The 27,804-nt window shown below is 38.5% G+C and overlaps 1 protein-coding gene across 3 annotated transcripts in view; it reads left to right on the forward strand.

The window, feature by feature from the left end:
- Positions 1-27,804, forward strand: part of SEPTIN7 (septin 7) — a 95,922-nt gene that overhangs the window by 19,191 nt on the left and 48,927 nt on the right. For all 3 annotated transcript variants that reach the window (XM_067562508.1, XM_067562510.1, XM_067562509.1), the window contains one exon: positions 26,713-26,819. In XM_067562508.1, the coding sequence (XP_067418609.1) occupies positions 26,713-26,819 (107 nt within the window). The remainder of the gene's footprint in view (positions 1-26,712; positions 26,820-27,804) is intronic.

The raw sequence follows: 27,804 nt of genomic DNA on the forward strand, positions 1-27,804 counted from the left end.
TTCCTGTTACTCATGTCTGCATCTTTGTTAATATATTTCTGATTCAGCAGTTTGTATTTGATGTTCAGAGCTGTGGAGTTTTTTCCAGAAGACATTAAGCAGCCTACTCCCAATGCCCCTTGACCACTTTAAGTATTATCCTGAAGTATAAACAGCAGATATGAAAGTCAAGTTTTCATTGTCCGTTATGGTTCAGATTCTACAAATAAGGATTTGAAGAACTGTAAATTCAGTTCACTTTTTAAAATCTTCACTGAGACTGTCACTTGAGTTTTTTTTAAATAATGTCCCCTCGCCTTTTTCTTGGTGAGCTGGAGGGAGGGGGAAAATATACACTAGTGATGCACTGTAATGAAACTTTGTTTTTAAGGGGACTTCGTTGTTGAGCTTCTACAGTTTGGACTACATTACCAACGTATGTCAGCATAACTATATTGCTCAGGGATGTGGAAAATCCACACTTCTGAGCATAGTTATACTGACCTAACCACCAGTAATATTTACCTAAAGAGTTAAGAATTTCCATTGTATTTGACTTTTCTGTAAATTGTTTTAGCATGTAAATAACCTGTCTTCCCTTTCCTTGCTCACAGCTCTGAATTATGAAGTTTTTCTATTGACACTTAAAATTTGGCAATTATGCATCATTTTGAAAGTCCCAAGGACAATTCACATAGTATAACACACTATTGAAAGAAATACAGCTTGAAAAAAAATGCTAACCACTGAATATAAAGCTTTGCCAATTAACACAAGTTAGCAAATGCAGAACTCAGCCTAAGAAGTGCAACTTGTATCCTGCTCCCATGACTTGTGGGGTGTCCAGGCCAGCACATACAAATGTTAGCTAACTTAATGTAACTGAGAATCAACTAAAGGAAACTAGTGTACACAGAGATGCTTACTATATTTTCTCATCTCTTCTCCTCCTGCCTCTTGCAAATGGGTAAAATACAAATGGAAAACTATTGCCACATGGCAGTCTCAAAATAACAAATGCAAAATGCTCCAGGACACTGATAAAGGGACTAGTGACTTGGGAATGTCCCAGACTGCAAAACTTTTGGATTGAAACAGAATTATTTCAAGGATGTTTCTCTCTCTTTCGTCTCTCCCCAGGGTACAGAAATGTTCTAATTAGCTGAAGCTAAATAAAAACATCTGTTGTGTTCTTTGTGATGACAGCCAATAAATCAATACGTTTGAAAAGAATTAAAAATTTAATTTATTTCTTACCAAGCATATATTACATCCATTATTAAATTTTCCTTCATTATTTGATTAACTGATTCATTTGATTAAAGATAAACCAAGTGTGGTGAATTGGTTGAAAATAAATCATGAGTATCATTCTTGAGGTTATGCTTCTGTAATGCATAACTTTTATGCAATTGAATTTAGATTTCTCCAATTCCCTCTTTTACTGCTCACTGTATGTAAAACTAACTCAGTGTCAGCAGTTGTTTCTTTAATAAAGTTACTAAAAATAGCTGTGCATGTGGTAAACCCACAAAAGCAAAGAAATTCAGAGTTAAGGCTAAAATCTGGTCCGATAATCCAGTCTTAAATTGTCACCATTCTCTATTTACTACAAAGATCTGAGCATGTGATCCTGTGTACCATATGTGCTATTGCACTGTGGTGTGAATTAAGGATGGTGTCTACGCAGTTTTTATCCTTAACTCTGTCATCAGACATAAGCCCTCAGAAGTAATTAAAATCAAATGTTAAGATGATTGAGGAGAGTTGGCTCCAGGAGGGCATTTTGCAACGGTTAATAAGCACACTTCTTAAAAAGGGATCCTTAAGGCTTAAATTGTAACTTACTAGAAGAAACTAATTTTAGAAGTACATGTAATAGAAAGTTGTACAGTGTCTGTATAAGCATAGTTGTTTAGAGTAATTACAATGTATCTTATACCACTATACAATTAGAGAAGATGAAAACCTACCAGTCTAAAACCCAGAACAGCAAAACAGTTTGCTTCTAACAGTAAACCAGCTCTGCTACACAGGCTTTGCATATATCCTGGTTAGACAACGTGTTGATATCTTTTTAAAGATCTGTATTTATATGGCTTTTTGCTAGGAAGATGTTTATCTGGGAAGTTTGTTAGAAGTAAGATACCCTTAGCGCCTATCTAAAATGTTGTAACTACTCTTGAAAGTATTTGTGTTTATCAGTGTGTTCAAGATAGGGTAGACATGATTATCCTGCATACTTATTTGGAAAGAAATGAAATCCTATTTTTAGCTATATCCGATAAATTACTAAATCCACTTATCCGATAAATAGCTATGGTGATATGGAAGAGAGGGAGTAATGCTAGGAAAAGAGGCCCTCTTGATGCTCATTTTGTAACTTCAATACATGTTGGTGCCAATCTCAGCAGAGGTGTGACATTTCACACAACCATTATTACTACTTTAACGAAGTATAGTGTTCATCAGATGTGCTTAAGAACTCTTTCATATATTGGATACAAGAATCAGAAGGGAGAATCAAAGTAGAGAGGTAGGCAGGGCAAATGAGTGACATCTAGAGGAATTGAAGAAAGAAAGCAACAAATAGAGAACCCTATGGACAAGGAAGCGTGGCACTAAAAGTAGAAAAAATAAATAAGGAAAGTCCAGAAATCAAGGGGAAAGACTAACCTTAAGGTAATAAAGTAATATAAACTTGTGAGTAGCTGAACTAATTTGGGCATTTGCTTCTATGCAGTTTCCATTGTATTCCTGTGCGGCGAAGATGTTCTACCACTGTTAGGTGCTTTTTCTGGATAACTCAACAAGCAGTAAACCTTGATTTACATTTATTTTAATCATGTTTTGCATTAATACTTTCTAATTATTTTCCTAAAGAAAGGTTGATTCTTACTTGTTGGTAACCATTAAAACATGTTGATTTGCAACCAGAGATAGCCTTTCCACTAAATCTGGTACTTTTTTGCTAACCAGGGGGATACACTATTTATATATTTAAGCAATTATATAACTTAATTTACATTTATTCAGATTTTTTACTTTGTTAGAAATGGTGAATGATGTATTTATTTAACAGATTACTTACTTTGTGTGATTTATGTAAAGCTATAATTGGATAGTCAAACTCAGTTAAAAATTCACAAAAAGCATTTTAGTTAAATAACTGTCAAATGTGTTGGAAACATAAGAAAAAGTATGTTTATCCAAATATTTTACATTTAAATCTGATTTATTAAATGATAGAAGCATTATTTTTAAGTAGTGAACAGTAACTTTAAGACTTCAGCAGCAAACATGCACTGTTAAATATTGTTTTTTAATTTAAAAGGTTCTCAAATTATAGTAAATTTAGGGCTAAACATAGGTTGTCATCATTTCATATTTAATTTTAAATAACTTTATTTTTAAAAAATAAAGTCTATTTAATTAAATTGATTTAAATAAAATCTGATTTAAAAAAAATCAGTTATCCCACCCTGCACTGACCACTGCTTGCCTAAAACTTTGATACAGTGTAAACAAACTAGTATTAAAAATGGTTTGAAATGGGATGTTTTTCATAAATAATTTTTAAAGGAAAAGTAATTAACCTTTTTCAAGTGAATGGTATTAACTTGGGCAATCAAACATATTGTACTCTTCACATAGTAGCTGTGTTCAACCAAATTGTTACTTTTCTAATACACACCACTTATTATACTGGTTTGTCTCATGGACCCCTATTTTCGTCATAATATAGCATCTGTTTTGTAATTACATCAGTATTTCTGTGGAAAAGTAGTAAAATCATATTAGGTTTTTTAATGATTTAGTAGTTATAAATAAGGAGCCATCATTACATGACCAACCAGCTGTCCGTGGCTCATCAGTAATTCTGCCACGGATCAGTTTGAAAATCTCCAGGATAGCTCATTTAATTTTGTTTTCTTGAAGCTGACTTGACACATTTTGTATTACATTAACACCATTTCTTTGTTGCTCGTAGGAGTTTTTTGTCCAGTGTACATAAATATCTATTGCAAGAGGAACAAAATATTGTTTCTGTAGTCTGGTTCTTTTTTGAATCCTGAACTTATGCCAAAAAAGCACAACTGGACTGAGGTACCAGCAAAGAGTTTTATTTTTATAGTTGAAATATTTCATGAACTATTTGGGCTAGAAATAACTTACACCATTTGAAAACTGGAACTTCATTAACTGGTTGAGATGTTGGACTTCAGTAACTTATTATATAGCTTTCTCTTTCCCCATGTGGAGTTTGACATGTCAATTTCTCCCTCAAGAAATTTAGAGGAAGAAGCTTGGAATCAAAACTTTCAAATAGCACAGGACATTATGTTCTAACTCAAATGGTTTGCAAAGAATGCTAAAATATTCCTGAACCAACGGGGTGGAAAACATCAATGTGGTTAAATTTTTGGAGAACTAGTCTCAAGACATGACAGGGCTTTAAGTAAATTAGAAACCTAACCAGGTGCAGGGTGGATTTTAATCATGATATAAATCAGCAAACAGAAGACCTTGGTTTAAATAGTCTGTTTTAATTTTCTTTTGCATTTTGTATTTTTTAGATATTTCCCTAAAGAAAGGTTGATAAACATTGGTTGGTATAAATTGGTACTGCTTTTTGAAAACCAGGATGATACATTATCACTACACATTTATTTAAGCAATTGTAGCCTAACATACACGTAGTCAGATTCTTAATTTTTACTTGGATAAATTTATTTTTTTAATGTGTCAAGCTGCATTTGTAAGGAAATTTAAGTCCTATTAATGCACAAACAAGCAAATAATATAATTAAATAAAGCTACCTTAAATATGCTGAATACTTTTTTCCTTACGTAAGTAGCAATACATTTTGCATTTAAAAATAATTGAAGTATGATCTGTAGTTAGTGAATTGAATTGATTGTTCTTCTTCGAGTGCTTGCTCATGTCAATTCCAAGCAGGTGTGTGTGCGCCACATGCACATTCATCAGAAAGTTTCCCACCCCCAGCGGTACCCATTGGGTCAGTGCAGGTGCCCCCTGGATTGGTGCCTCCATGGCGCTGTATAGAGGGGCCTGCTGACCCGCTGCCTCTCCAGTTCTTTCTTACCACCCGTGACAGTCGTTGGAGCTTTGGTCTTCTTGCTTCTGCAAGTTTTCCCCATTGTCCTTAGCAGTTCCTGTAAATAGTTAGAAAGTTAGTCTGTTGTTGTAGTTATATAGCTATAGATAAGTGTTAAGTAACAGTAAGGGGTCTCCCCATTTCTGGGACTCCCCTACCCTGGATGCCGGGGTATGCCAAGGCAACACTGGTACACAACGCTGCTGCAGCTCTCCGTAGACACCCCGATCACTCTGCTGGTTCCGGACCTGAGCAGGCAGAACCGTGGTCGGCTGAGTCACACCAGCCTAGAGTAGCTTCATCTCACGGCATGGAAGCTGCGTGGTTGAACCCGAGGGAGGCAGAGTGCTCAGAGCAGATGCAGGAGGTTTTCCTTGGCAGTAGGAAGCCATTCACCAGAGCAGCGTACTTGGCTAAATGGAAGAGGTTCTTGGTATGGTTGCTACAAAAGGGCAGTCCTCCAGTGCAGGCATCGCTGCCTCTTGTACTAGACTACCTGCTGCACCTAAAGCAGTCAGGTTTGGCAGTTGCATCTGTAAAGGTGCACTTGGTGGCTATCTCTGCCTTCCACCCAGGAGAAAGGGGCCGTTCAATATTTGCCAACCCTATGGTGTCCTGTTTCCTTAAAGGCTTAGAAAGACTTTACCCTCCAGTACGTCGTCCAGTTCTGGCATGGGGACCTTAACCTGGTGCTCAATAAGTTGATGGGCCCCTCCTTTGAGGTCCCTAGCTTCGTGTTCTCTGTTGTACTTCTCATGGAAGGTAGCCTTCCTCGTCGCTATCGCCTCAGCAAGGAGAGTGTCTGAACTCAGGCGTTGATCTCAGAGCTCCCATATACAGTATTCCATAAGGACAAGGTGCAGCTGCCCCCCGCACCCGGATTTCCTTGTCAAAGTGATCTCTTGATTTCACACTCAGCAGGAGATTTTTTTGCCAGTATTCTTTCCAAAGCCGCATGCCAACAGCAGGGAACGTAGTCTCCACTCCTTGGATGTTGGATAGGTGCTTGCTTTTTACATAGAGAAAACTCAAACCTTTCGTAAATTCTGCTACAGCAATGAAGAGCTGATTCAAAGGATGAAAGGACTTCCAGCATCCTCTCAGAGGATTTCATCCTGGATTACCTCATGTATAAGGACATGTTATGAGCTAGCCAAGGTGTCAGCCCCAGTTCTCACAGTGCACTCCACAAGAGCTCAGGCTTCATCATTGGCGTTCCTGGCCCACATCCCCACACGAGATCTGGAGGGCCACAACCTGGTCCTCTAAACGCACATTTATTTCATAATATGCCATTACCCAGCATGCCAGGGACAATGCAGCATTTGGTAGAGTAGTGCTCCAGTCGGCAATCTCGTGAGCTCTGACACCACCTCCGTTGGTCTGCTTGGAAATCACCTGCTTGGAATCGACATGAGCAAGCACTCAAAGAAAATGGTTACTTACCTTCTGTAACTGTGTTCTTCAAGATGTGTTGCTTATGTCCATTCCAAGCAGGTGCACGCATGCCGCATGCACAGTTGTCGGAAGGTTCCCCCCCAGCGGTACCTGTCAGGTCAGTGTTGCCCATGCGTTGTGTATATAGGGGCCCACCAACAAGCTGCCTCTCCAGTTCCTTCTTGCCGATCAGCTCTGACAAGAGGGGTAGGCGGGTGGGTCTTACAGAAGGTAAATAACTGTTTGGTTTTTTTTTCCTGGTCCCTATGACCTTCAAGATTTTAGAACACGTAGAGCTCATCTTTGCACCTTAATTTTATTCATAGATAAAAGCAGGAAATCTCTTCCTTTTCCAACTCCCAATTGGTTTCCCAGCTTTGAATGAAAGTAATTGAACTGAACCAGTTGAATAAAAAAATGAAGAAAATATTTTCCTATATACCACGAGAGGCGGCTACTGCTGTCCAAAAGCTGGTTCATCACTTCAGCAAATCCTTGATTTCACATGGTTTGTTGGTTAATGACGTCCCACCAGTTCAGCGGTTTGACTTTCTTTAAAACCTCAGCACAAACATGTTCTGCTTGAATATTATGTAATTTAAATTAGTTTAATAAATTATAGTAAATTTATGCTTCAACATAAATTGTCATAATTTCAAGTTTATAGCTTTATTTTAAAGAAAAATTTATTAAAAACCGATTTAAATCAGTTTTAAAAAAAAATCTATTTATCCATGTAGGTCAGGAAACATAAAGGCTGGTGCCACTGAACAGGTTCCTGATAAGAATATGTGCAGCTTTGGAACTGCTTTGACTGCATTTTTAGCAGTAGCAACTTCCTGTCTTCCATAGTCTGTATTTAGTACTTGATTAGAATTGTGCTGAAACTTCCAAGCCTTTGTTTGGGTCCAGTGACAAGGAGGAAGGAAACTATTGAAGGGACAAGTTAGAAGAAGAATATAGAAAAGTTTGTTGGGCAGAATAGAAAAGAGAAAATATAAAGGTGGAGATACCTGGAAGAGGGAGCATGGAGTGAGGAAACTCAGTGAAGAACTCTGGGAAAAGATAAGATCTTACTGGGAAAAGTGGACTGAAGACCGAAAGAGAGAGTTGCAAAGGAAACTTGTATAAAGTTTGGTCAAATACTTCAAAAACATTTTATGGATATTTATGAAATTTACTCACTGCTTTGTGCATCTCCCAAACCAGCTAAGGTTAATCAGCAAATATATTTAATATTAGTGGAATTTGTCAAATATATTCAGCCAGCACTTTTCTGCTATTTGACCAGCCTTATCAAGTAGCATTATAAAAAATAGCTGCTGTACTATCTCACTTCTTTAAATTGCAAGGGTTCATGACTTGGGGTATGGGGGGAGGGTAGCAGCTCTGATAGCATGGTGTTTTTATTTCTTGCTAGCTAGAGTTAGTCCTTAGGCTAGTAAGATGTTGGATAACATTTTCCAGCAATGATATCTTTATAATCTAACTCAGTGAGTCAAAACAATAGTTATATTTTTGTAACCACCAATACTAATGCAATAGTGTCTCCAATGACTGCAGAATCACTTCCTTTCCTTCTAGCTCTTCCTCAGTCTCTTCCCAAGTTATCCTTGCCTGTTTTAGTTTTTGTTCTTTTGGAATGGAATCTACAGAATAAGTTAAGTGAATGTGAAATTCATCTACAGTACTATGCATAATATTACATTTATCTTTTTAGAATTGTTTTGTCCCTAAATGGTTAAAGACTTTAACTCACAGCTCCAATGCATCTAGGAACTAGGATATTCTAATACATATCCTTAGCTGTAGAACTTCAGATCTGTGAAGGCACCTTAACAAATATGCAGTGAGAAGTTGTAAGACAGCAGTCTCTTTTTCTTGTGAAATACCTTTATTTGCAGAAGAATAAAGCTGCCTGCTGAGTTTTGGTAGCTATAGGCAACCAGAACTTCTGCAGCCATACTATAAAATTGGGTCACTTCCTGCTGTTTTCTAGAAAGGAGATTTTTTTTTTTTAAAGAAATTCTGCGGAGTCCTCTCATTAAACTGAAATTACCGTAGAGATCTCCACTCGTATAATTGGCATGCTATTTTACAAGTCTGAGCTCTGAGCTGTCCTCTACTCATGAGTTTGAGATCCACAATACTTAAACCCATAGAAAAGGAAAGTTATGAAATCGTAACTCCAGCGGAAAGATGGAAATATCACACAGCTGATGCCAGTGCTAAATTTAAGTTGGCACACTAAAATTAATGCTGTTTTCCCTTTTCTTTCCTGAAATTTTTAAAGTTTCTAGAATATTTTGGGAATAATACTAGACCTCTTTTATGCACAGTATTTATTTATGGTAAACTTGCTATATAAAATCAATTTCCCAGTGAACTCTCTCATTATATTACACTAAACACTTCAGTAATTGTACCTTTAATAAAATAAGGTCTGCTCTAGACTGAAACTTACATGGACATACCTACCTCTTTCAGGGATGTGAAAAATCCGCAAGCCTGAGACACACAACTATGCCAACCTAACCCCTGTGTAGACAGTGCTAGATACTGCCTTCCTGAGGTGGATGAAAGACAGCAACAGGAGAACCCACTCCCATCTCTGTTGTGTCTTCACTAAAACGCTACTGCAGCACAGCTGCAGGTGTGCCACTGTAGCATTTTAAGTGCAAACTTATCTTAAGTTTTTACTGATTTTTCTACACCCATTTACCTTCCTTAAATTGAAACTTCAGGCATATTCCTTCCAATTAAGATGTTTGTTTGTTTAGCGCTTTAACTGTGTCAATACTTGTGATTCAGCTTAAGTTCTATCCTAGGATTTGTAATCCGTCATTAAATTGCAGTGGAATATAATAGCTTCTATTTTCCCAGGATTCTGTGTAAAATTACTAAACTAAAATTTCTTATGAATATAAATATGAAGCAACAAAGCAGCCATATCATCTGCCTGATTACATGTATCCAGACTGGAAAATCAGTGTCCCAGCCAGAAACGCAGGCTCTGTAGTGTTTCCCCAGCTGCACTGAAGTAAAACTTCTTTTCTTGGCTTAGACCCTGATCCATTCTCATAAACCGTTGCTCCTGTGCAGACTCCCAGAGAGGCTATGTCTACGCTGACGGCAGCAAAGTCACCACTGTCAGATCAACTTCTCTGGATCGACTGAGCGGTCAGTGAAGACCCGCTCAGTCGATCCAGAAATCAACATAAGTCCACCTTCTCAAGTGACATAGCGCTGCGTCAACAGGAATGTGGTTCCCATTGGCGCAGTGCAGTGAAGATGGCACGCAGAACAGAAGCAGAGAAGTCGACGGGAGTTACGCAAGTTTTTTGCATAGCTTGCGTAACTCCGGTTGACTGCTGCCGAATCTCCGAGGTAAGTGTAGACAAGCCCTGAGTCTCTTCACAGGTGCTGGCTTCCACCCATGTGGCTCAGCTAGCAGGATCAGAGGCACAGCTTGTACAATGGCATAGCTACAGCACTGTAGCACCATAGTTTAGATACTTTCTGCAGCAATGGAAAGGGTTTTTCTATCGATGTAGGTAATCCACTCCCCAAGCAGTGACAGCTAGGTTGACAGAAGAATTCTTTCATCAACATAGCCGCATTTGCACCAGGAGTTCAGTCAGCTTAACTTCTGCATTTGGGTGTGAATTTGTCAACTTAACTTCTAAGGTGTGTATATCTCTCTCACACTATTTTGTACCTAATAAGATGTAGAGGGAGAGCACTTGTTTCTGGCTGCAGCTCTCATCTTGCTGTCTTAATAAATATTACTAAGTTGTATTTCATTTTGACATTGCCATTTAAACTCATTGCCAGGAGTTTGCTGTCCAATTCACATCAAAGGATGCTTGGAAATCTGTCATGTACTTATAAACATTGTCTAGTAACTTTGTTAAATATTCTCACTAAGTAAATGGTGTAAGGCAACACAAATCTTCATGTGTATATATAAAGATCTTGGTTCCTAATTTATGCAGTGTTTGGTTATGATTCTTAGATTCTTTGGGTGGTGAGGACCTGGTGATGTTAAAAGGCAGAAAAAATAAACATTGGAATGGAAAATGGAATATCTAAAAGGAAAAAGCACCTTTTTGCACAAAATGTAGTTGACTCCTAAGTATTCTCTCCTTGTCAAGTTATTCTGCGTTGGGGAGGAGGAATGTCTTGGTCTCTCACAAAACAAATTTCTTAAGTCTTGTGCAGGGGAAATTTTTGTAAATAGAAGCTGTTTCCCTTATGACGTATTCAGTTGTCTGTATGCTGATCGGTCTTTTGAAATTAGGCTCTATCCTATCTGGTGGTTTTCTTTCTTTCATGGATTACAACTTTGGTTATTGAGTGATTTGACTTGAAGACTTGAGTTCAGCTCCTTGTCCCACCCTAACCTTGGTCATAGATTTGCTATATAGATTCTGCCATCCGATTTGATAATTTTGTCTGTGTTTTTTGAGACTCATAACCAACAAAGGTAGATTCCATAAGGAACAAGTACAAAATTCAGTAATGCAGAGGCATGATATTCTGACGCATTTATAATTCCTCCACAGCATATTTTGATCACAATAATTCTCAAGACTTTTCACACTTTTGCCTTCTGGCATGTTGAGATAGTTGAAAGAGTTTTTAAATTTGACACGCCTGCAAAGGCATTGCCTGACATGAGTAAAAGATCGTCAAACTCTCAGTTTAGACCAAATGATCTTATTAATTGGAGGGGGAAGATTTGTTAAATTATCCACCCTCTGAAAGAGCAGAACATAATGTCACCATCCTTTTCCTCAACTAAATCTGAACCAAGTATCATTGGAAAGAATACTGTGTATGTTTCTGCAATAATCAGGCAGTTTCTAAACCCATAAGTTCCTGACAGTTAGTTTAAATTTGTGTATTCTCTTCCTGTATCCAGTGATCTATCTAACCATTCAAAAATTTGACGTAGGCCTTTTAGGTAAACAAAACTTGATATATAAAACTTGTGAGTATGTATTTTGATAGTTCCTGGCTCATCTCTGCTACTTTGCTGGCTAAATTTGATAGTTTGAATATTCAAAGAAACGAAGTACAAGAGATACTAAACCACAACAAAGAAATGTAATTTTATTTACAATGACTAGGTTGTTACATTAAAGGATTTAAAATAAGTTTTTCTCATTTCTACATTGAGCTAAATCTGCCTGTGTGAGTGCTGTATATTTGTATTTACATAATGTAGCTGTGAATTGTCTAACTTTGATTCAGCTAGAGAAACTTGCTCTAACAATTTTGGCTTACCTTTCAGAATAGAATTTCCAGTACATCTTTTTTCTTGTAACTTATCAGGAGGTAGTACTGGTCATAAAACAATACCTGCCTTTCATTTTTTGTAATAAATTCAGCTGTGAATACGTGTGAATAGCATGTGTAATACAAGCAGTTTCTTTCTTATTGCATAAATATTTTTCATGGTTCTTTTGTTTGAGAAGAATATCAGTTTATCGTCCGTATTTTTCAGTTCATGTAGAACTTTTTAGCTGATGTGGTCTGGTGCCTATGTTAGAGTCCAGGGTTTCAAAGCCTGTCTGTCAATTACTTAAGGCAACATCAATTTTGGTGGGGAGGAGAAAGTCTTCTGACTGCCTTTGCCTTGGCTATGGCTAGTGAGAGTGATTTCAGGCAGTTTGAGGAAAAGTACTGGCTTGGAAACCCTACTCTGTTTCTGCTGAAAACACAGCTGCTGCAGCAGATCAAAAGAACTAGAGTATAAAGATAAGGAATAGGAGACATGTACAAACAGTTAATGGTGGGCAGGGGAGAAGATGGACAGAAGAACCTTTGGGGAGTTGGTGCAGAGATCCACTTTCCTTAGGTCAAAAAAGGGCTTTAGAGCCTTCTAAAGAGATTATTTTTTGCGTAGTTTTTTGCTTCTTTGTTATGTATTGGAGAATTAAAGGTCTTATTATTTACATTAAGAATTCAGGTCCTTTCTACTCTATCTACCCTGAAAGACTTTTCAGATTGGAGAACTGTAGGAATATTGCATCAGTGATCATGCAAGTTGATCCCATTAGGGATGAGAAATTATTTTTTTCAAACTCTAGATGTGGGCTTTTCTAATTAACACCTGTTGAACACAAGTAACTGTTCAACAGGATAAAAGATGTCTAAAGATTCAACACTTCCTTCTGCCCCCTTTTCATTAGGCACTGAGAGCTCCGTCTTCCATCCTGTCACGTGTAGTTTTATAAAACAGTTAAGCCTTTTACACCTGTTGGTACTTGCCATGGAGCCCATGTTAGCATCCTGCTAGCAAGAACAATATTCTAAAAACAGCAAGGTTCCAATTCAAGTGTAGATGGGACCTTACTGATAGTTGCTCTTATATACAATTTCCCATTTAAGAAAAAAGATGACAAAGTATTGCTGTTTTTGGCATATTTTGTGTATGGGAAGTGGTCTATAACTTGTCACAAGACCATGCTTATCAATATATAACTACTTGAAAAGCCAAAAAGAATGTGGGTTCTGGTAAACAGACTTAATAACCTTCCATTTGTAGAGTGACTTTAATTCTTAAAGATCCCAAGTGCTTACCAATTTAACTAACTGCATGCAATCATTCAGCTGTCTCTGGAGTAAAATACCATTTCAATAGTAATGCACAACACTATACAGGAAATCAAGACTGTTAGCCTATAGTAATATTTTGAAACCAAAGGAGGAATTTTATGGGGGTAATGCAGTTACCTTAACTAGAAATTGGACAGGATATGAGTTAATATTCTTTCTCTTATAAACGTTGTCTTGAATTATAAATGATCTCAAGTACTCAGGACCTCTACTAGTCCTTAATTGACTGATCCTCCTAGTGTCACCATGCCCCAGAGGCCAAGATGGTCACTGGTTTAGTGCCAACTTCAAAGGAAATGTCATCTAGTGAACCCCTTCCTCTAGGTCTTGAAGTTGTCCCACTCAGGTACTCACTTGGCCAGACCCTGTTTAGCTTGTGAGCTCTAAATAGGTCACAACACTAAATAAGACGACTATAGGAGAAACTACTTAAACTATTTAGTTTATTTTGAGGGAGATAACTGTAGACTGTCCCCCATGTTTCATGTAATTGACATAAACTGCTAACTATTTTGATCAAGTTCAATTTCTTTGGGCATTTCTCAGAGATAGTCATTGGCTTGTCAATTAGAATTCTCTCAGGTCTGTCAGCAGTAACAGGCTGCAGCTCTTTTGGCTCTTAAAAATTGGTAATACAATAATAGCTTTAGCATAGAAACATGTTTGTTCTGCGTGCTTGTTTAGGTGTCTAGTGTATAGGGATGTTGAATTTGTTGCTTTTTCCTTTGTTGTGGGGTTTTGATGATCCGTTTATTCCTGTTCATGACATTAAAGATGGCCATTGCAACACAGTGAGTTTTACTGGGAAGTATGGCATATCCATAATGAGATCTGAAACTGTTCTAAATGTTAACTGATTAAAGGTCAGTGTGGGAACAGAACTCCAATGTATGCAAGTCAAAGAAATTGGTTCCTACAGGAACAGGGAATGTATGTGAAATTCAGTTGTTTTTTTTTTAAAAATCTGGCTAGTACAAAATAGATTAGTGATTTAAAGAGGGACCAAATTATATCCTCGTTTTCACTTGTACAATTTCATTTACTTCATTATAGTAGCATTTGTATGACTGAGGGCAAATTTAGCGTGATGTTTTGAAACCCCTGCTTTGGTAAAGCATCTTGCAGCAGCAAAATAAAGACACTTTCACTGTAACTAGTGTTGCTTTGATTTTTGCAATTGGCTTTTGGTTTTTTTTCTTAACTCCAAAGTCTCTCCCCTTCTATTAGTGTACTTTCAGGAAATGCAGTCACCTCTGTATTGTGACTGACTATAGAACAGATGTCATAAAGGAGCTGAACTTCTACCCAAATGGTAATGGAAAGATTGGGTTTAAAGGGACTCTGAATTTAAATATTAAATTGACTATTCAGAATTTCTGGTAGAGCACTCTTTTAAATAGTGCGCATTTAGCAAGACTGGTCAGTCAAGAAGCATGGTCATTGCATACTGCTGTTTAGGAAAGCATTGAACAGTAGAAGAATCAGGCAATGGTGATATGTTACACTCTAAAATAAAGGCTATGGAGGAGATGTTCTTCCCCCATTGTAGTTGTGAGGTGACTCTGAAGGCAAGAGGAGAGAGGTTCTCTTCCTCTTCCAGCAGTTAAAAGGATTGGGGTTTGGGTGTGGCTAGGTAAATTTATCACCCCTATTTGCCAGTTGTGGATGAAAAGACAGTGCTCCCAAGCAAGATACAAATATTTCACCCTGATAGAAACTGCAACACTCTTTAGCAGATGAATGTTACATTGAGGATGGGCTTCTCATCAGAGTGTTGCCCTGTGAAAGACCCTTCTTTTCCTTTATCTGTCTCTGGCTAGTCAGTGTCATACAGCAGGATTTTAAAAAATGACCAATTTATTTTCTTACATATATCTCTGTAAGGCATTCCTATTTAATTACCTGAACCACATCTGAAGCAATTTAGATGCAATTTTAGTTCCAAATTGATGAAACCTTTTCTTGCCTTCCTAGCCAATAGAAATGTTTTCTAAAGTAACAGAGAAAATCAAGGTTAGAGTGTAACTAAAGTTACTACTGTAGGTGTATATGAAACTCTCAATTCAGATTCACATGTAAAGGTGGCTTATGTTGACTTACAATGTACATTTAAAGGAGGCCCAATAGCATTAGGATTCAGATTTAAGGCCATGTATATTTTTGGAAGGGTTATTCTAGAGAGGTCAAACTTCTTATTGATGTATTTTGTAATGCCAATTTAATGTAGCTGAGAGGAAAGCATTTTGCTGAAATCTGAATCTTGCCTAAAACCTTTTTCCACAATATGCTAATGGATTTTCTATAGGATCATTTAACTTTAGCATAATTGTATACCGAGATAAGTAGTGCTACTCTTTCAGCATGTAACAACCAATTTGGAGCACTGTCAATTGTCTGTTCCTGTTTTCCCCATTACATATCTTAACCAGGCCTCCAATAAAAAGTTAGGTTGACACAGCTACATCGCTGAAGGGGAGTGAAAAATCCACACACCTGAGCAATGTTGTTAAGTCAACCTAATCCTTGGAGTAGGCAGCATTAGGACTCCACACCTTTTTTTTTAAAAGGGATGAGCTTTCATGTTTTAAGGCTGTAGAGTGGGTAGCACAACAAGGCCCAGTCCTGATTGGGGCCCTCTAGGTATCACTGCAATGCAAATAGTGAAAAATGCTCGCTCTAATAATTTCTTGATATTTTTTTTAGGGCTGGTCAACACTAGAGTTTTTTGTCAACTAAACAGTGAAGATGTACAAACTAAAATGTCCTCCCATCAATGTAACTCGCATGTTATGCTGACATAATAAAAACCACCTCAGTGGAAGGTGTAGGGCTTATGTCGGCTTAAGACACTACGTCCCTTACATTGGCTGTGAGGCTGTCACCACTGAAAGCTGAGCAGCTGGTCCCTGTTCCTGCCTGGGAGCCGAGGGAGATGCCAGGCCACTTCTCCTGCTCCCACCTGGGAGCCTGGGCCACTTCTCTACCTGCTCCCTCCTGGGAGCTGGGGCAGCCTTGTTAATTTTTTGGTTTAGGTATGACTGCCCAGCCCCGGTGGGGAATAGGGAGGGGAGAAGTCCCAGGCGACTTTCCCCAGCCTGTGGGGCTCCTGGCAAGGAGTTGAGACAGGGCTCTCAGCTCCCCACACTTTCCCTCTTAGGTGGATGGAAGTGCTCCTGGTGAGGATGCATTCCACTGACCCAGGGAGGATAGTGTGAACCTCTGCTGCGATGGCTGTAAGTCGACCTATGTTAGATCAACTTATTTTTCTAGTGTAGACAAGGCCTTGGAGGAACTTCTCAGACTTTCTCCTTCGAACATGGTGAGGATGATTGATTGGTATTCTAGTCAATTTCATTATTTCACTTCATGATCATGAAAGAACAACATCTTCCTTATACTAATGACATATCTTATTGCAATATGAGTATTGCAGCTGGCGGATATGCCTATGGGGGTGGTTTTTTTAAAAAAAAATACACACTGTACAGTTGAAGCTAAAATGAAAATTCCTTAAGAGATTACACTTTTTTTCCTTCTCAAAGTTGGTGTAGTGAGTAGAACTAGTGTTTCTCTGAATTTGGGCAAGTCATTTAACTCTTCCCTTTGTTTTCCTTTCTGTAAAACTGAGGTACTAGCCCACCTTTGTAAAATACTTTGAGCAAAACACCAACACTGAGAATCAGAGAGGAAGGATAGAAGTATTGACAATAGTAATGGAAAAGGGAATGGGCTTAAGAGAAGTAAGAATTTCAAATACTGGAAAGCTGAATTTGAGACAGTGGTGGGACAGCCACCTGGATATAAGAAGGATTAAGGAACGGAACCCTTGGGAATCCTTCACAGAAGAGGAAGTTTAAGTTCTAGGGCCAGAGCTCACAATTTAGAGAATTGATTGAAGACACTTACTTCCTTTATAATATGAACCCCATAAGTCACAAATTTCTTGGCTTGAAAATAAAATACTTTCTGGTAATTACTCATTACTGAAATAAGTACAAAGATTTACAAGTGGTCTAATGGAGCAAGTTTAGAAAGAGTACACTCAGGAGATAGAATCATAGGGCTGGAAGGGACCTCGAGAGGTCATCTAGTCTAGAGTCCTGCCATGAGTGCAGGGAAAAGTATTATCTAGATCTTCCCTGACAGGTATTTGTCTAACCTGCTCTTAAAAATCTCCAATGATGAAGATTCCACAACCTCCTTAGGCAATTTATTAGGTGGTTAACCACCCTGACAGTTAGGAAGTTTTTCCTAATGTCCAACCTAAACCTTCCTTGCTGCAGTTTATACCCATTGCTTCTTGTCCTGTCCTCAGAGGTTAAGAACAATGTTTCTCCCTTCTCCTTGTTTAAAATCTTTTATGTACTTGATGTGCTAATTCCACATCAGATTCAAGGAGTTGACAGAATTACAGAAACATCAAAGACAAAAACCAACACCTCTGGTAGTGCTCCCAGTAAATGTGCATGCTATGATAGCTGAACCAGATTTTTGTCCAAGATGCCACCACAGCACCCGGTTTATGTTGGACAATTTGACCCTGGCCTGCAGTGAATCAGCTATGCCTTTGTGATTGCCTGTGTAGTTTTAGGACTCTGACCAGGAGAAATCCTTCAGACAGCCACGATCTTTGGCATGCTGTACAGCCAGCTAGGGTCTCAATTGGAGACACCACCAGAGATCCATTTGAAGAGCCAGTGTGACCCTGCTGCAGAGGGGACATTAAGTAAGCATTAAGTGCTGTATTTCAATCAGTCCCATTAGTGATTGTTCAGAGGGATTTGGAAACCATTTTTCAGAGTACTGCTGCATGCCACTATGTCTGGCTGGTAATGCAACAACAGCAGTGTGACCACCTGTCCTTAATTGGGCAGAGCAGTACTGAAAAGTACATTTCAGGTCCTGGGTTGAAAGACTTCAGGACAGCATTTGAGCCTGCCCACCTTTTCAAAATGCAAAAATGGAACACATGCAGGAACCATGCCCCTTCTGCAAAGGTGGTCACCCTACCCAGTGGAGGGCTGATGTGGTCTGTGTGCAGCACCCTTAGTCCTCCACTTGCTCATCTGTTCTCTGCCCCCCACAATATGTGCAAAATGGCACTCAAGTCAAAGTTTAAACTGTTTAAATGAAACTTTGTCTCCAAAAATAGTTAATCCACCACCCACAGTCCAAAATGTGCCACATAAGATGGTGGCCACATGGCAGAAAATTTTAAAAAGAAAAATGCTTTGCATCTGAGAATTGAATATGCCAATAGAAAATTCATGTAAGGCCACAATTTGGTCATTGTCCTGAGCTGCTTAGATTTTCATATATAAAATTAAAATATAGACTTTTAGACTCTAAGGTCAGAAGGGACCAATATGATTATCTAGTCTCACCTCCTGCACAATGCAGGCCACAGAATCTCACCCACTCACTCCTGTAATAAACCTCTAACCTGTGACTGAGATATTGAAGTCCTCAAATCATTGTTTAAAGACCTCAAGGTACAGTGAATCCACCAGCAAGTGAGCCGTGCCCCATGCTACAGAGCAGCGGTTCTCAACCAGTGGTACGCGTACCAGCGGTGGTACTTTGCAGAAGGCTGGGTGGTACGCGAGCCGTACCGCGCCGCCGAATCCGCCGCCGGAAGTGCCCACCCACCCTCGGGAAACCCTGCCGCCGAAAAGGGGTAAATGGCGGAAGGGTTTTGGCGGTGGGCATTGTTCCCCCCATGTAACCCGCCACTGCCGAAAGTCGTCGTCGTCGTGGTCCCCCCCCCCCCCCTGCCGTGAACCTGTGCTGTTGCCGAAAGTACCCCCCCTTCACCCTTCTCTCCCCCCCCTCCCCCCCCCCGAGTGGTACTCGGGGGGAAAAAAGGTTGAGAAGCGCTGCTACAGGGGAAGGCGAAATGCCCCCAGAGCCTTTGCCAATTTGTTCTAGGAGAAAATTCCTTCCTGGCCCTTAGTATGGCAATGAGTTAAACCCTGGGCATGTGGGTAAGGCTCACCAGCCAGACACCCAAGGAAGAATTCTCTGTAATAATTCAGAACCCACTTGAGCTAAGTATCATACTCTGTGTAAGTCATTTGCAGGTGCAAGGGTTAAAAAGCATCTAACTTTTCACCTCACTTGTTTCACTACATTGCATTGTTAAACTTATTACAGACACACATCAACACTATTTTGCAGCATACTTTGCGTTTATCAGCCTGTATTATAATAAATGAGAATTTTTGGCAAATTTAGCAATCTAGCTTGGCATGAACATTATAAAGCAAAGCTGTCTTCCCAGGACCCCCTATCAATATAGTTTTTCCCATCCCATCTAACTCGGGCTGTTTCCTGGCAAACTGCTGCATATCTTCCCAGTTGTCCCTTTTCTTTTATGAGCAGCACCCTTCTCTGACTCTTGGGTTTATGCCTCAAGTTAATATTTGTCAGTGTAAGGAAACCTGCAGTGGTGTACATGCAGTTAGTGTCCCTTAGGAATCTTCCTTGAAAATTCTATATAGAGTAATTTGAAGGTACATCTACACCAGAATTCAGAGACCCCATTAAGGAGAAATAACTTGAAAAATTCTTGCCAGCTTCAAAAGTGCATCTCATGCTGAGAAGAGTGCAAGGGAATAGAATGCCAAAATTGAGAATTTGGAAAGAAATAATTTACCATTGTTGGCAAGGTGGCTGTAATACAGTTTTTGGAAACCACTTTGCATGGTTTCACTGTTCTCTTAACATGGCAGAGAGGTATGTAATCAGTAGTTCCACCTGACAAACCTTTGAGGGAAGATTGAGGAGATGTTTGCTGACCTTATCATTAGGTCCCAGAAGAAAGCAAAAAAAGATGGAGGGACGGTTTCATGCTGCTGCAGGACAAGAATGAGAGAAGACAGGGAATATGTTGAGAAGTTAAGGGAGCATATGGACTGACTAGACGGAGAATGAAACATGCAGGAAAGGATGTTGGATGGTAATGCAGAAACAGAAGTGTTTGTTGGAGAACGCTGTTCCTGACTGAGTACGTGTGGCAGCGCGCGCCGCCATGAGATCTCATGGTGTTGTGCTCTCTGGTAGCAGCGCGTGACACTGCCAGAGAATACAATGCCGCGAGATGTTGCGGTGACCTGCACTGCCATCAAGGGCCAGACCAAAAAGGTTGGCGGACCGGATATTTGACACCCCTGCCTTAGATACTTCAGAGGTAAGTTTTTGGGCTTTTTTAGTTGCTTACAAGTTAGCATTGACACCTTTTTTCTGCTCTAGACAAATAGCGTTCATGTGCCTTTGAAACATGGCACTTGAGCAAGAGAAAACTGAAGAGAAATCACTTCAATTTCCCTTCGTCTTTGGAAGACTGAAGTTTCTGTATGCAAAAACCTTGTCTGGCTTGCTTCAACTGTTTCATAAAATATTCTATCCTAGCATGAGATTACGTCTGCAAAATTTCAGACAGATTGGTTAGTTTGGCAAAGGTATATGGCAGAATTGGTCTGTGGAATGAAAGTCCTGTTTCTATCTTTAGTATAGAGAGAGCAATATCTGTTTTTTTAAAATGCTATCCTAATGGTTGCTAAAGAGATTTCTGTAATCAACCCCCACCGCTTCATGAATTCTCTAAATTATTTAAATGGTGTTTATGATCACAATGATTTCCAAGTATCTAACAGCAGCCTTGCTTTGAATTTTAAATTGTTTTGTTCTCTGGAAGAGGTTGATAGAACTGTTCAGTGTGCACTGAATGTCAGAACCTTGCTGTTGGCAATGTGACTGCTCACAGGCAAAAGCAAAGATCATCTGCCAAAGACTTCCCTGCTGTTATGCCAAAAAATTGTTCATGGCTCTAGCAGATGTGACTTCTTTGAACCAGGGTGAATTTAAGAACAAAGATCACTAGATAGAGGTTTAGATTGTTTTCCTTTTTTATACATTTTTACAGAATGATCTAAAATGTTGCAAGACTTTTTTTACAAGGCCTTGTGTTCTGTATGGAACTATAGACCTATATTTATGGGAGAAACGCTAGAATGTGGCAGCGTCTCTACCTCTAGTCGTTTATAGCCACATTATTTAATTCTAAATTATCTTACTCAAATATACCAATACAGAGACGTCAACATATGTATTCATGTATCTTTTAAAAATGTATTTGTGGCGCATGAATGAATCTCCACAGAAAGGTTCCAGAATAAGCCTTGGAATGGAAAGGGTCTTGCAGCCTTAACCCTGAAGTTACCTATCCTGACTTGGTTTACTTACCACGGCACCATTTATTACCTCTGAGATGGCTTGCTCCATCCTATCTTTTAGTAATGTTTCAATCTCTTCTGCTTCTCATCTACTTTGGCACCTACACCAAAAAATTAACAGAGTCTCCTATTTAACTCTCACCTACGCATGCAGCTTCATTCCTGTGCAAAACTACCTGTTTTCATTTCATTCCTCTGCAAAACTACCTGTGCTACAGCTTCATCAAAGCCATTATTCAGGACATCAGGCATTTCCGTACAGCTGCAGGCACTGTGTGCATACATGTACGGTGAGTTGTATAAGGACGAAAAGACATGAGAGACATTATTTTGTATACCTTCTGACAGGCTGGTGCAATTCGATTTTTTTCTGTGGCTATAAGTACCAGTTTATATTGATGGGAATCTCTCATATAAAAACATGGTCAAATATTCAATAAACCCCATAAAATGGAAAAATCATCCAAAAAAACCTAAGGAAATATAGTGACATCTGCCAAAAACAGAATACAGATCTGATTTTAAATAAGCATTAGAGGAAAGCATATTCTGTGGAATTGTATCCCTTCATAGTAGCGCCAAATAAACACCATACCAAAACTAAGCAAAATTATCTGCTTTACAAGACTGAGAAGAGAGATTTATGAAAATGAGCTGCTCCTACCATCTTTGTGATTTTAAAGCAATTTACTAAAAGAAACTAAAATTCATATAAGTCTAAATACAGTTCTCTGCTCAAAATGTGGTGGTGTGCTTTGATAAAATTACACTCATTTTCCACAATATTTGTAACTTTGGCCTATAGCATTCATAATCAACTTCTATTTCCACTGGGTTAGTATTACAAAATGGTGGCCACTGTGAAATAAAAGCTAATAAGTTAACTGTAAAATACTGTAATGGGCGGGAGGAATTTACATGTTTGAGAGCCTGCATTTCATATCATTCTAGATTAAGGGACACAGTGGTTCAACTTGGTTACTATTTTTAATGGGAATACCTAATATACACCTTTTTAAAAAATCAAATCCTAATTTATTTTACATTGTGATTATAGAAGCTTAGAATCCAGGACTTGCAAAAACCAAACAAAAAAACCCTTTTTTGGGGAATTTGGGAATGAGTAGCTCCTACTCAATCTTCTAGTGGTATTTGGAACTGGGGAAGCAATTTTAATGTCATTCATATTTTAGAATTTTAAGGTCAGATTCCCATTTCTGCAGCAGGTAATGTCATACAATCAGTATAGCATACATTGAATGGATTAAGCTGGTTGCCTGATAGATCTCAAAACAATTGTTAATGGGGAATCATCAAATGAATTTCTAGTGGAGTGTGCAGGATTCAGTTCTTTGACCAACACTTAATGCTAATGATCTGGTTAAAAAATGTAAATTTGCTAATAGTTTGCAGATGACACATTTGAGTGGAATTAATGATCCATCACTTAGTGATCTGGGTCACTTGATAAGGTGGGTGCAATCAAATGTGTTTTAATAGGGCTAAATGCAAGGTCTTATATAGGAAAATAAAGAATGTAGGCCATGCTTACAGGGAACTAGAGAAAGAGGACTCATATAAAGGACTTAGTAGTGATGGGAAATATCCAGATGAATGTATGTTCCTGGTGTGATGCTAAAGCCAAAAGGCCCAATGTGATGTATAAACAGGGAATATTGGCAAAGATATGGGTGGGGAGATTATATTTCTGTATATACACCATTGGTGAGAACTCTACTAAAATATCGTGTCCACTTCTGGTATCCTTGATTCAATAAGAATGTTGAAAAATTAGGGAGAGTTCAGAGAGTTACCACAAATGTTTTCCGGTGCTCAAATGACTTAGAGGGCAATCAGTTTAACATATTGAAGGGAAATTTTTAAAATTACTTGATCAATCTGTAGGGGCCTACACGGGGAGAAGAGATCCTATAGTATGAGGGATTTATATTATAGACAGGCAAAACAAAGGTCTGATGGCTAGAAGCTGATATTCAAATGTGAATTTATATACACAAACAGCATAGTCATTGGAACTATTGACCAGTGGGTGTGGTGTATTCTCCACTTGAAATATCTAAGGGCATGTCTACATGGACATTCAGGAAAGTTAAAATGAATCAGTTAAATATGTGAAGTCAACGAGCATAAATTAAAGCATGTAAACCCTCCTCCTCTTTCCCCTCTCTATCCTAACATACTTTCATTCAGTAAAAATCTGCAAGGAGGATTAAGTTATAACGAACTAAATTCTCTTGGTCTACTATAACTTTGGTGGTTGAGGTATTTGTAGCCTACTGAAAAGTCTTAGAACACAATTTCAGAAACCCCAGTAGTCAATCCTGTTCGTCAAACTTAAGTTGGACTCCTTTCTGTCTGCAAAAACTGAATCTTTCTAAAGTGGAGCATTCAGTTTACCATTTAAGTAATTAAAAAACCAATAGCACTAACCTGGTAGTAAGCAGTGAGTGGTTATAACAAATGTGTTCTGTTCTCAATTTTACTTCAAACTGGACTGAAACTGGTTTTCATGAAAGGCTGTAATACTGAATAAAATTACAAGGTGTATAGAAACTGTTTGGTAACAGTAGGGAAAGAACAGCTGGAATTCTCAGTAGTGCTCAGAACTGAATTAACTGATCCCATTGAAGGCAATCGGAGCTTTACCACTGACTAAAGTAGAAGCATAGTTAGGGCAATGCTTAAGTGCATTTGAAAATCCCAGCCAGCATTTTTAGTGTAATCTAGACTATTTAAGATTTAAGTCCTAAGAAGAACATTATCTTGTTTCTAGCCACGAATGCAGCATTGCGTGCATCAGCTAGCCATGCTGCAGTAATGGAAAGACCAGATCTGTGGGGGCCTAAAGCTTTAGTAACAAAGTTCAGAGAATGTTACTATAGATCCCTTCAAACTTCAGTATCTGATTTCCACACGTTCAGTCTTGGTGGTGACCTAGCAAACAAAAGCAAATAATTTAGCAAAGATTTCTGTGTTGAATCTTCTCATTAAAAAAGCTGTTGGAGTATTAAAACAGCAGTACGTTTTGACTAACTTAAAAAAATCCTGGACATTCGAGGGATCCCAGAGTATAACATACCAACATCTTTCTGCAACCCATGCAGTCTCTGATATTTGTTAAAGAACAAAGCATTTTGAGATTTTCAGTAAACTAGAGGTAACATTCAGAGTAGTTGAATTCTGCATCATAAAATGAGGCATTGTCTTCATGTAGAGTGAAGCCAAAAGGTAGAATAAATTACTCCCCAACTTTCCTTGTATGCATGATTGTATAAGATACAGTGAGCAGCATTCTGACTTCAGTTCAAATTCTGACCACAGATTTGGAGATCAGAGTCCCCCCCCGTCTGTTGCAAAGTGAGTGAGGAAGAATTTGAACAACATATCCCTGTATTAAAGACCTTGTAAACGGAAGCATAAAATATGTATCTAGTAGAAACTAGTTATTTGCAAGCACAGTAGTGACCAAAACAGTGCAGCATGAACAACAAACTTGACCACAAAAAAAAAATGCATCTCTACCTTCACAGCATTAACCTATCATTAAAACTTGCTTTGCCTTCCTAACTTCAAGTGTCACGGATAGTTTTTGAACTTCACTGTAGTGTTAGCTCTAAATAGAACTTGTCGCCCCTAACCCAACTCCTGTCCCCTTACACAGATCTATAGCTCAGATTAAGTGGTGCTTTAATAAAGTTTGAGGTTGTTGCCCGTGAGGGCGCATCCGTTGAAGCTAGCTCCAGGGTGAGAGGCACCTGAGTTAATGTAGTGGGGATGCAGCAGCTCAAGTTACAACTCATCAACTGCTAATCCAATCAGTGTAGCATGTGTGGAATGTAGTTTGTGTGGCTTGTCTACATGGTGGGATAATGTGCCCTATAAAGGGGTGTGATTTCTGAAGGGCACTAAAGTGTTGGACATTAATTGGTCTATGTAGATCCTGCTGGTGCACACTAAAGATTCCGTAGTGTGCTTTAACTTAGTACTAAGCTAAACAGTACTACTTTAAAGCGTGCTAGGGAACCTTTAGTGTGCACACCAGCAGGGTCTGTGCAGATCAGCTAATGCACAATACATAGGTGTGCTTTAAAAATTACACCCCTATAGGGCACATTGCTGCTCTGTTTAGGCAAGCCCTCACTTTGGTTAGCTCAAAATAGTGAACTCTAGCTACTCCACTCAGACTAGCCTAATTTGCTGTGATGACATGCTCTTTGTCTTCTACAGTTCATAATTGCAATAAGCTGAGTTTTTGTTTTGGTAACTTTCATGTTAATTTACTTGCAGCATTACTTCTCAATACTTTGCCAAGTGTCTTTTACTCTGAAATATTGATAGGATGGTTTTATAAATCAACCAGCAGTTACTATAAAGAGAGCAGTGCAGCTGGTTTATCCTCCCTTAGAGAAAGTATGTCACTAGTGGTTAGTATCCAGTCTTTATTGACTTAGGAGCAAATTTCTCTGTCATCGCCTTTGCTTCAGTCCATCTTGAGTAGCACAGCATACCAAGACTTGAAGCAAATTGCAAACCTGACTAACATTTTTTCTGCTCACATATCAGTGAGTGGATGTTGTAACTGTTCTTAAGTGGTTGGTTTTAATTGTTTGTTGTTGTTTGTAACGATGAGCTTAATTTATAAATTATTTTAGTGATTGATATACATATCTCATACCCTGCTTCTGTGGATCTGTAAACAGGCTGAATTTTTATGGGGTTTGTAACTTCATTTGGGTTGCCATGGCAATTACTCCTACCAATACTTTAGCAGTGCCTGCATCATTGTCACTTATGAGCAGTTTGCAAAAACAATTCCCATGCAGACCATGTATATTTGGAGCTCCACTCTAATTACTTAGAACCACAAGAGCTAAGCCAAAGTAACAATATTTTGTTATGCACAATAAAACCATTACATAAAACTTCAGTGTACTAGTGGAACTACCTTATTTATACTTTCAGTTCCAAATAGGTAGCCTGTTTAGAACTTCACATGGCAAAGTCTTATTTGTGTATTTTATGATGTGGGGAAGGGAGAACAGTAGCTAAATGCATTCAGCACTTACAATTCTTAAGGGATTTGATGTGAAAAGTAGAAGCTTGTAAACTTAGCAGTGAAGGTCTCATTTTACAGTGTGAAATAGCTGTTGTCTGTTTCTTCAGAGCATATGGTTGAAGCTAGGAAAGATTGTTTGCATACCAAATTTTAAGAGTGTTTAAAATATGAGATTATAAAAAGTGTGTACCATGTGTGATAATTCTAATTGTACTGACAAATCCTTTATCCTTTCTTCTAGGTGAATCTGGATTGGGAAAATCAACATTAATCAACTCATTATTCTTAACAGACTTGTATTCCCAAGAGTATCCAGGTCCTTCACATAGAATTAAAAAGACTGTACAGGTATGGGTGGAAAAAACTGTAGCTTGTTTTTGTTTTGTAATTTTCAAACTGACAATAATTTAAGGTAGTGTTTTGAAGTTAGTGTCCCAAAAGAGAAACCTATCTTGTGCTGTAAGCTTGCTCATATTTATAGCTATAATTTTCCTTACAATAAATCAATAACTCGCATATATAAATAAGCTATTTTTCTTTGTGTGGTTGCCATCATAGCTGAGGGATTTAACCCCATAACTGGCAATCTGACATGTGGCCATCCATCTCACTGTAGGTCCCTGATCTTTCAGTCATTCCAGGTATTCCTGTTCAGAGGCAGGAAACTCTCTAGAAATGAAGCTATTGCTTTGTAAATGCACAGTTTCTCAATATAAACTCAATTTATATATATATTCAATGTAAATTTGTTTTATTACTCCCCAAAGTTTATTGTCCTAAATGCCTTTCCTATTTTCTGGTTGCCTTTTTAAAAAGAAGCCCTATCTGTCTTCTGACCTCTCCCCATTCCAGATTCCAAACTCTCATCCAATCTTTTCTTCTTTGTGTCATCTGAGTGCAGTTGTCTTGTTAAGATGATAAACTTGGACAAACTGAAATTGCAGTCATTCTTACAAAACTATTCAAGAAGCTGTGTTCCTCTGTATCTTACCATTACATCAAAATGTTACCATGTTGTAGAATTTAGTGTTGATGAAATGCGAGAGCTGGGGTGAGACACTGGTTGTAGAATTCAGGTTCAGCGTACAGAATACAACAGCCCTACTAAAAAGCTTTATAACAGTAATGAAAAGACTTTGCATTATTGTGGAAACAGTTAAATATACATCAAAAGGTCTGACTGACCCAGGCAGGATAGTAGCAGCCTTTTAAAGGGGAACTGAACACTGCCTCAAAAGTGTTGCATCATATTAGGTTATACGATGTTGTTCTTTAATTTGTATCCTTTCTCGTAATAGTTTTGGCCATATAAATTGTGTAGAGTTTCGAATGG

Source organism: Emydura macquarii, unplaced genomic scaffold (assembly GCF_026122565.2).
Source record: "Emydura macquarii macquarii isolate MOO-44397 ecotype Brisbane River unplaced genomic scaffold, CSIRO-AGI_Emac_v2 contig_2432, whole genome shotgun sequence".
Classification (NCBI taxonomy): Eukaryota; Metazoa; Chordata; order Testudines; family Chelidae; genus Emydura; species Emydura macquarii.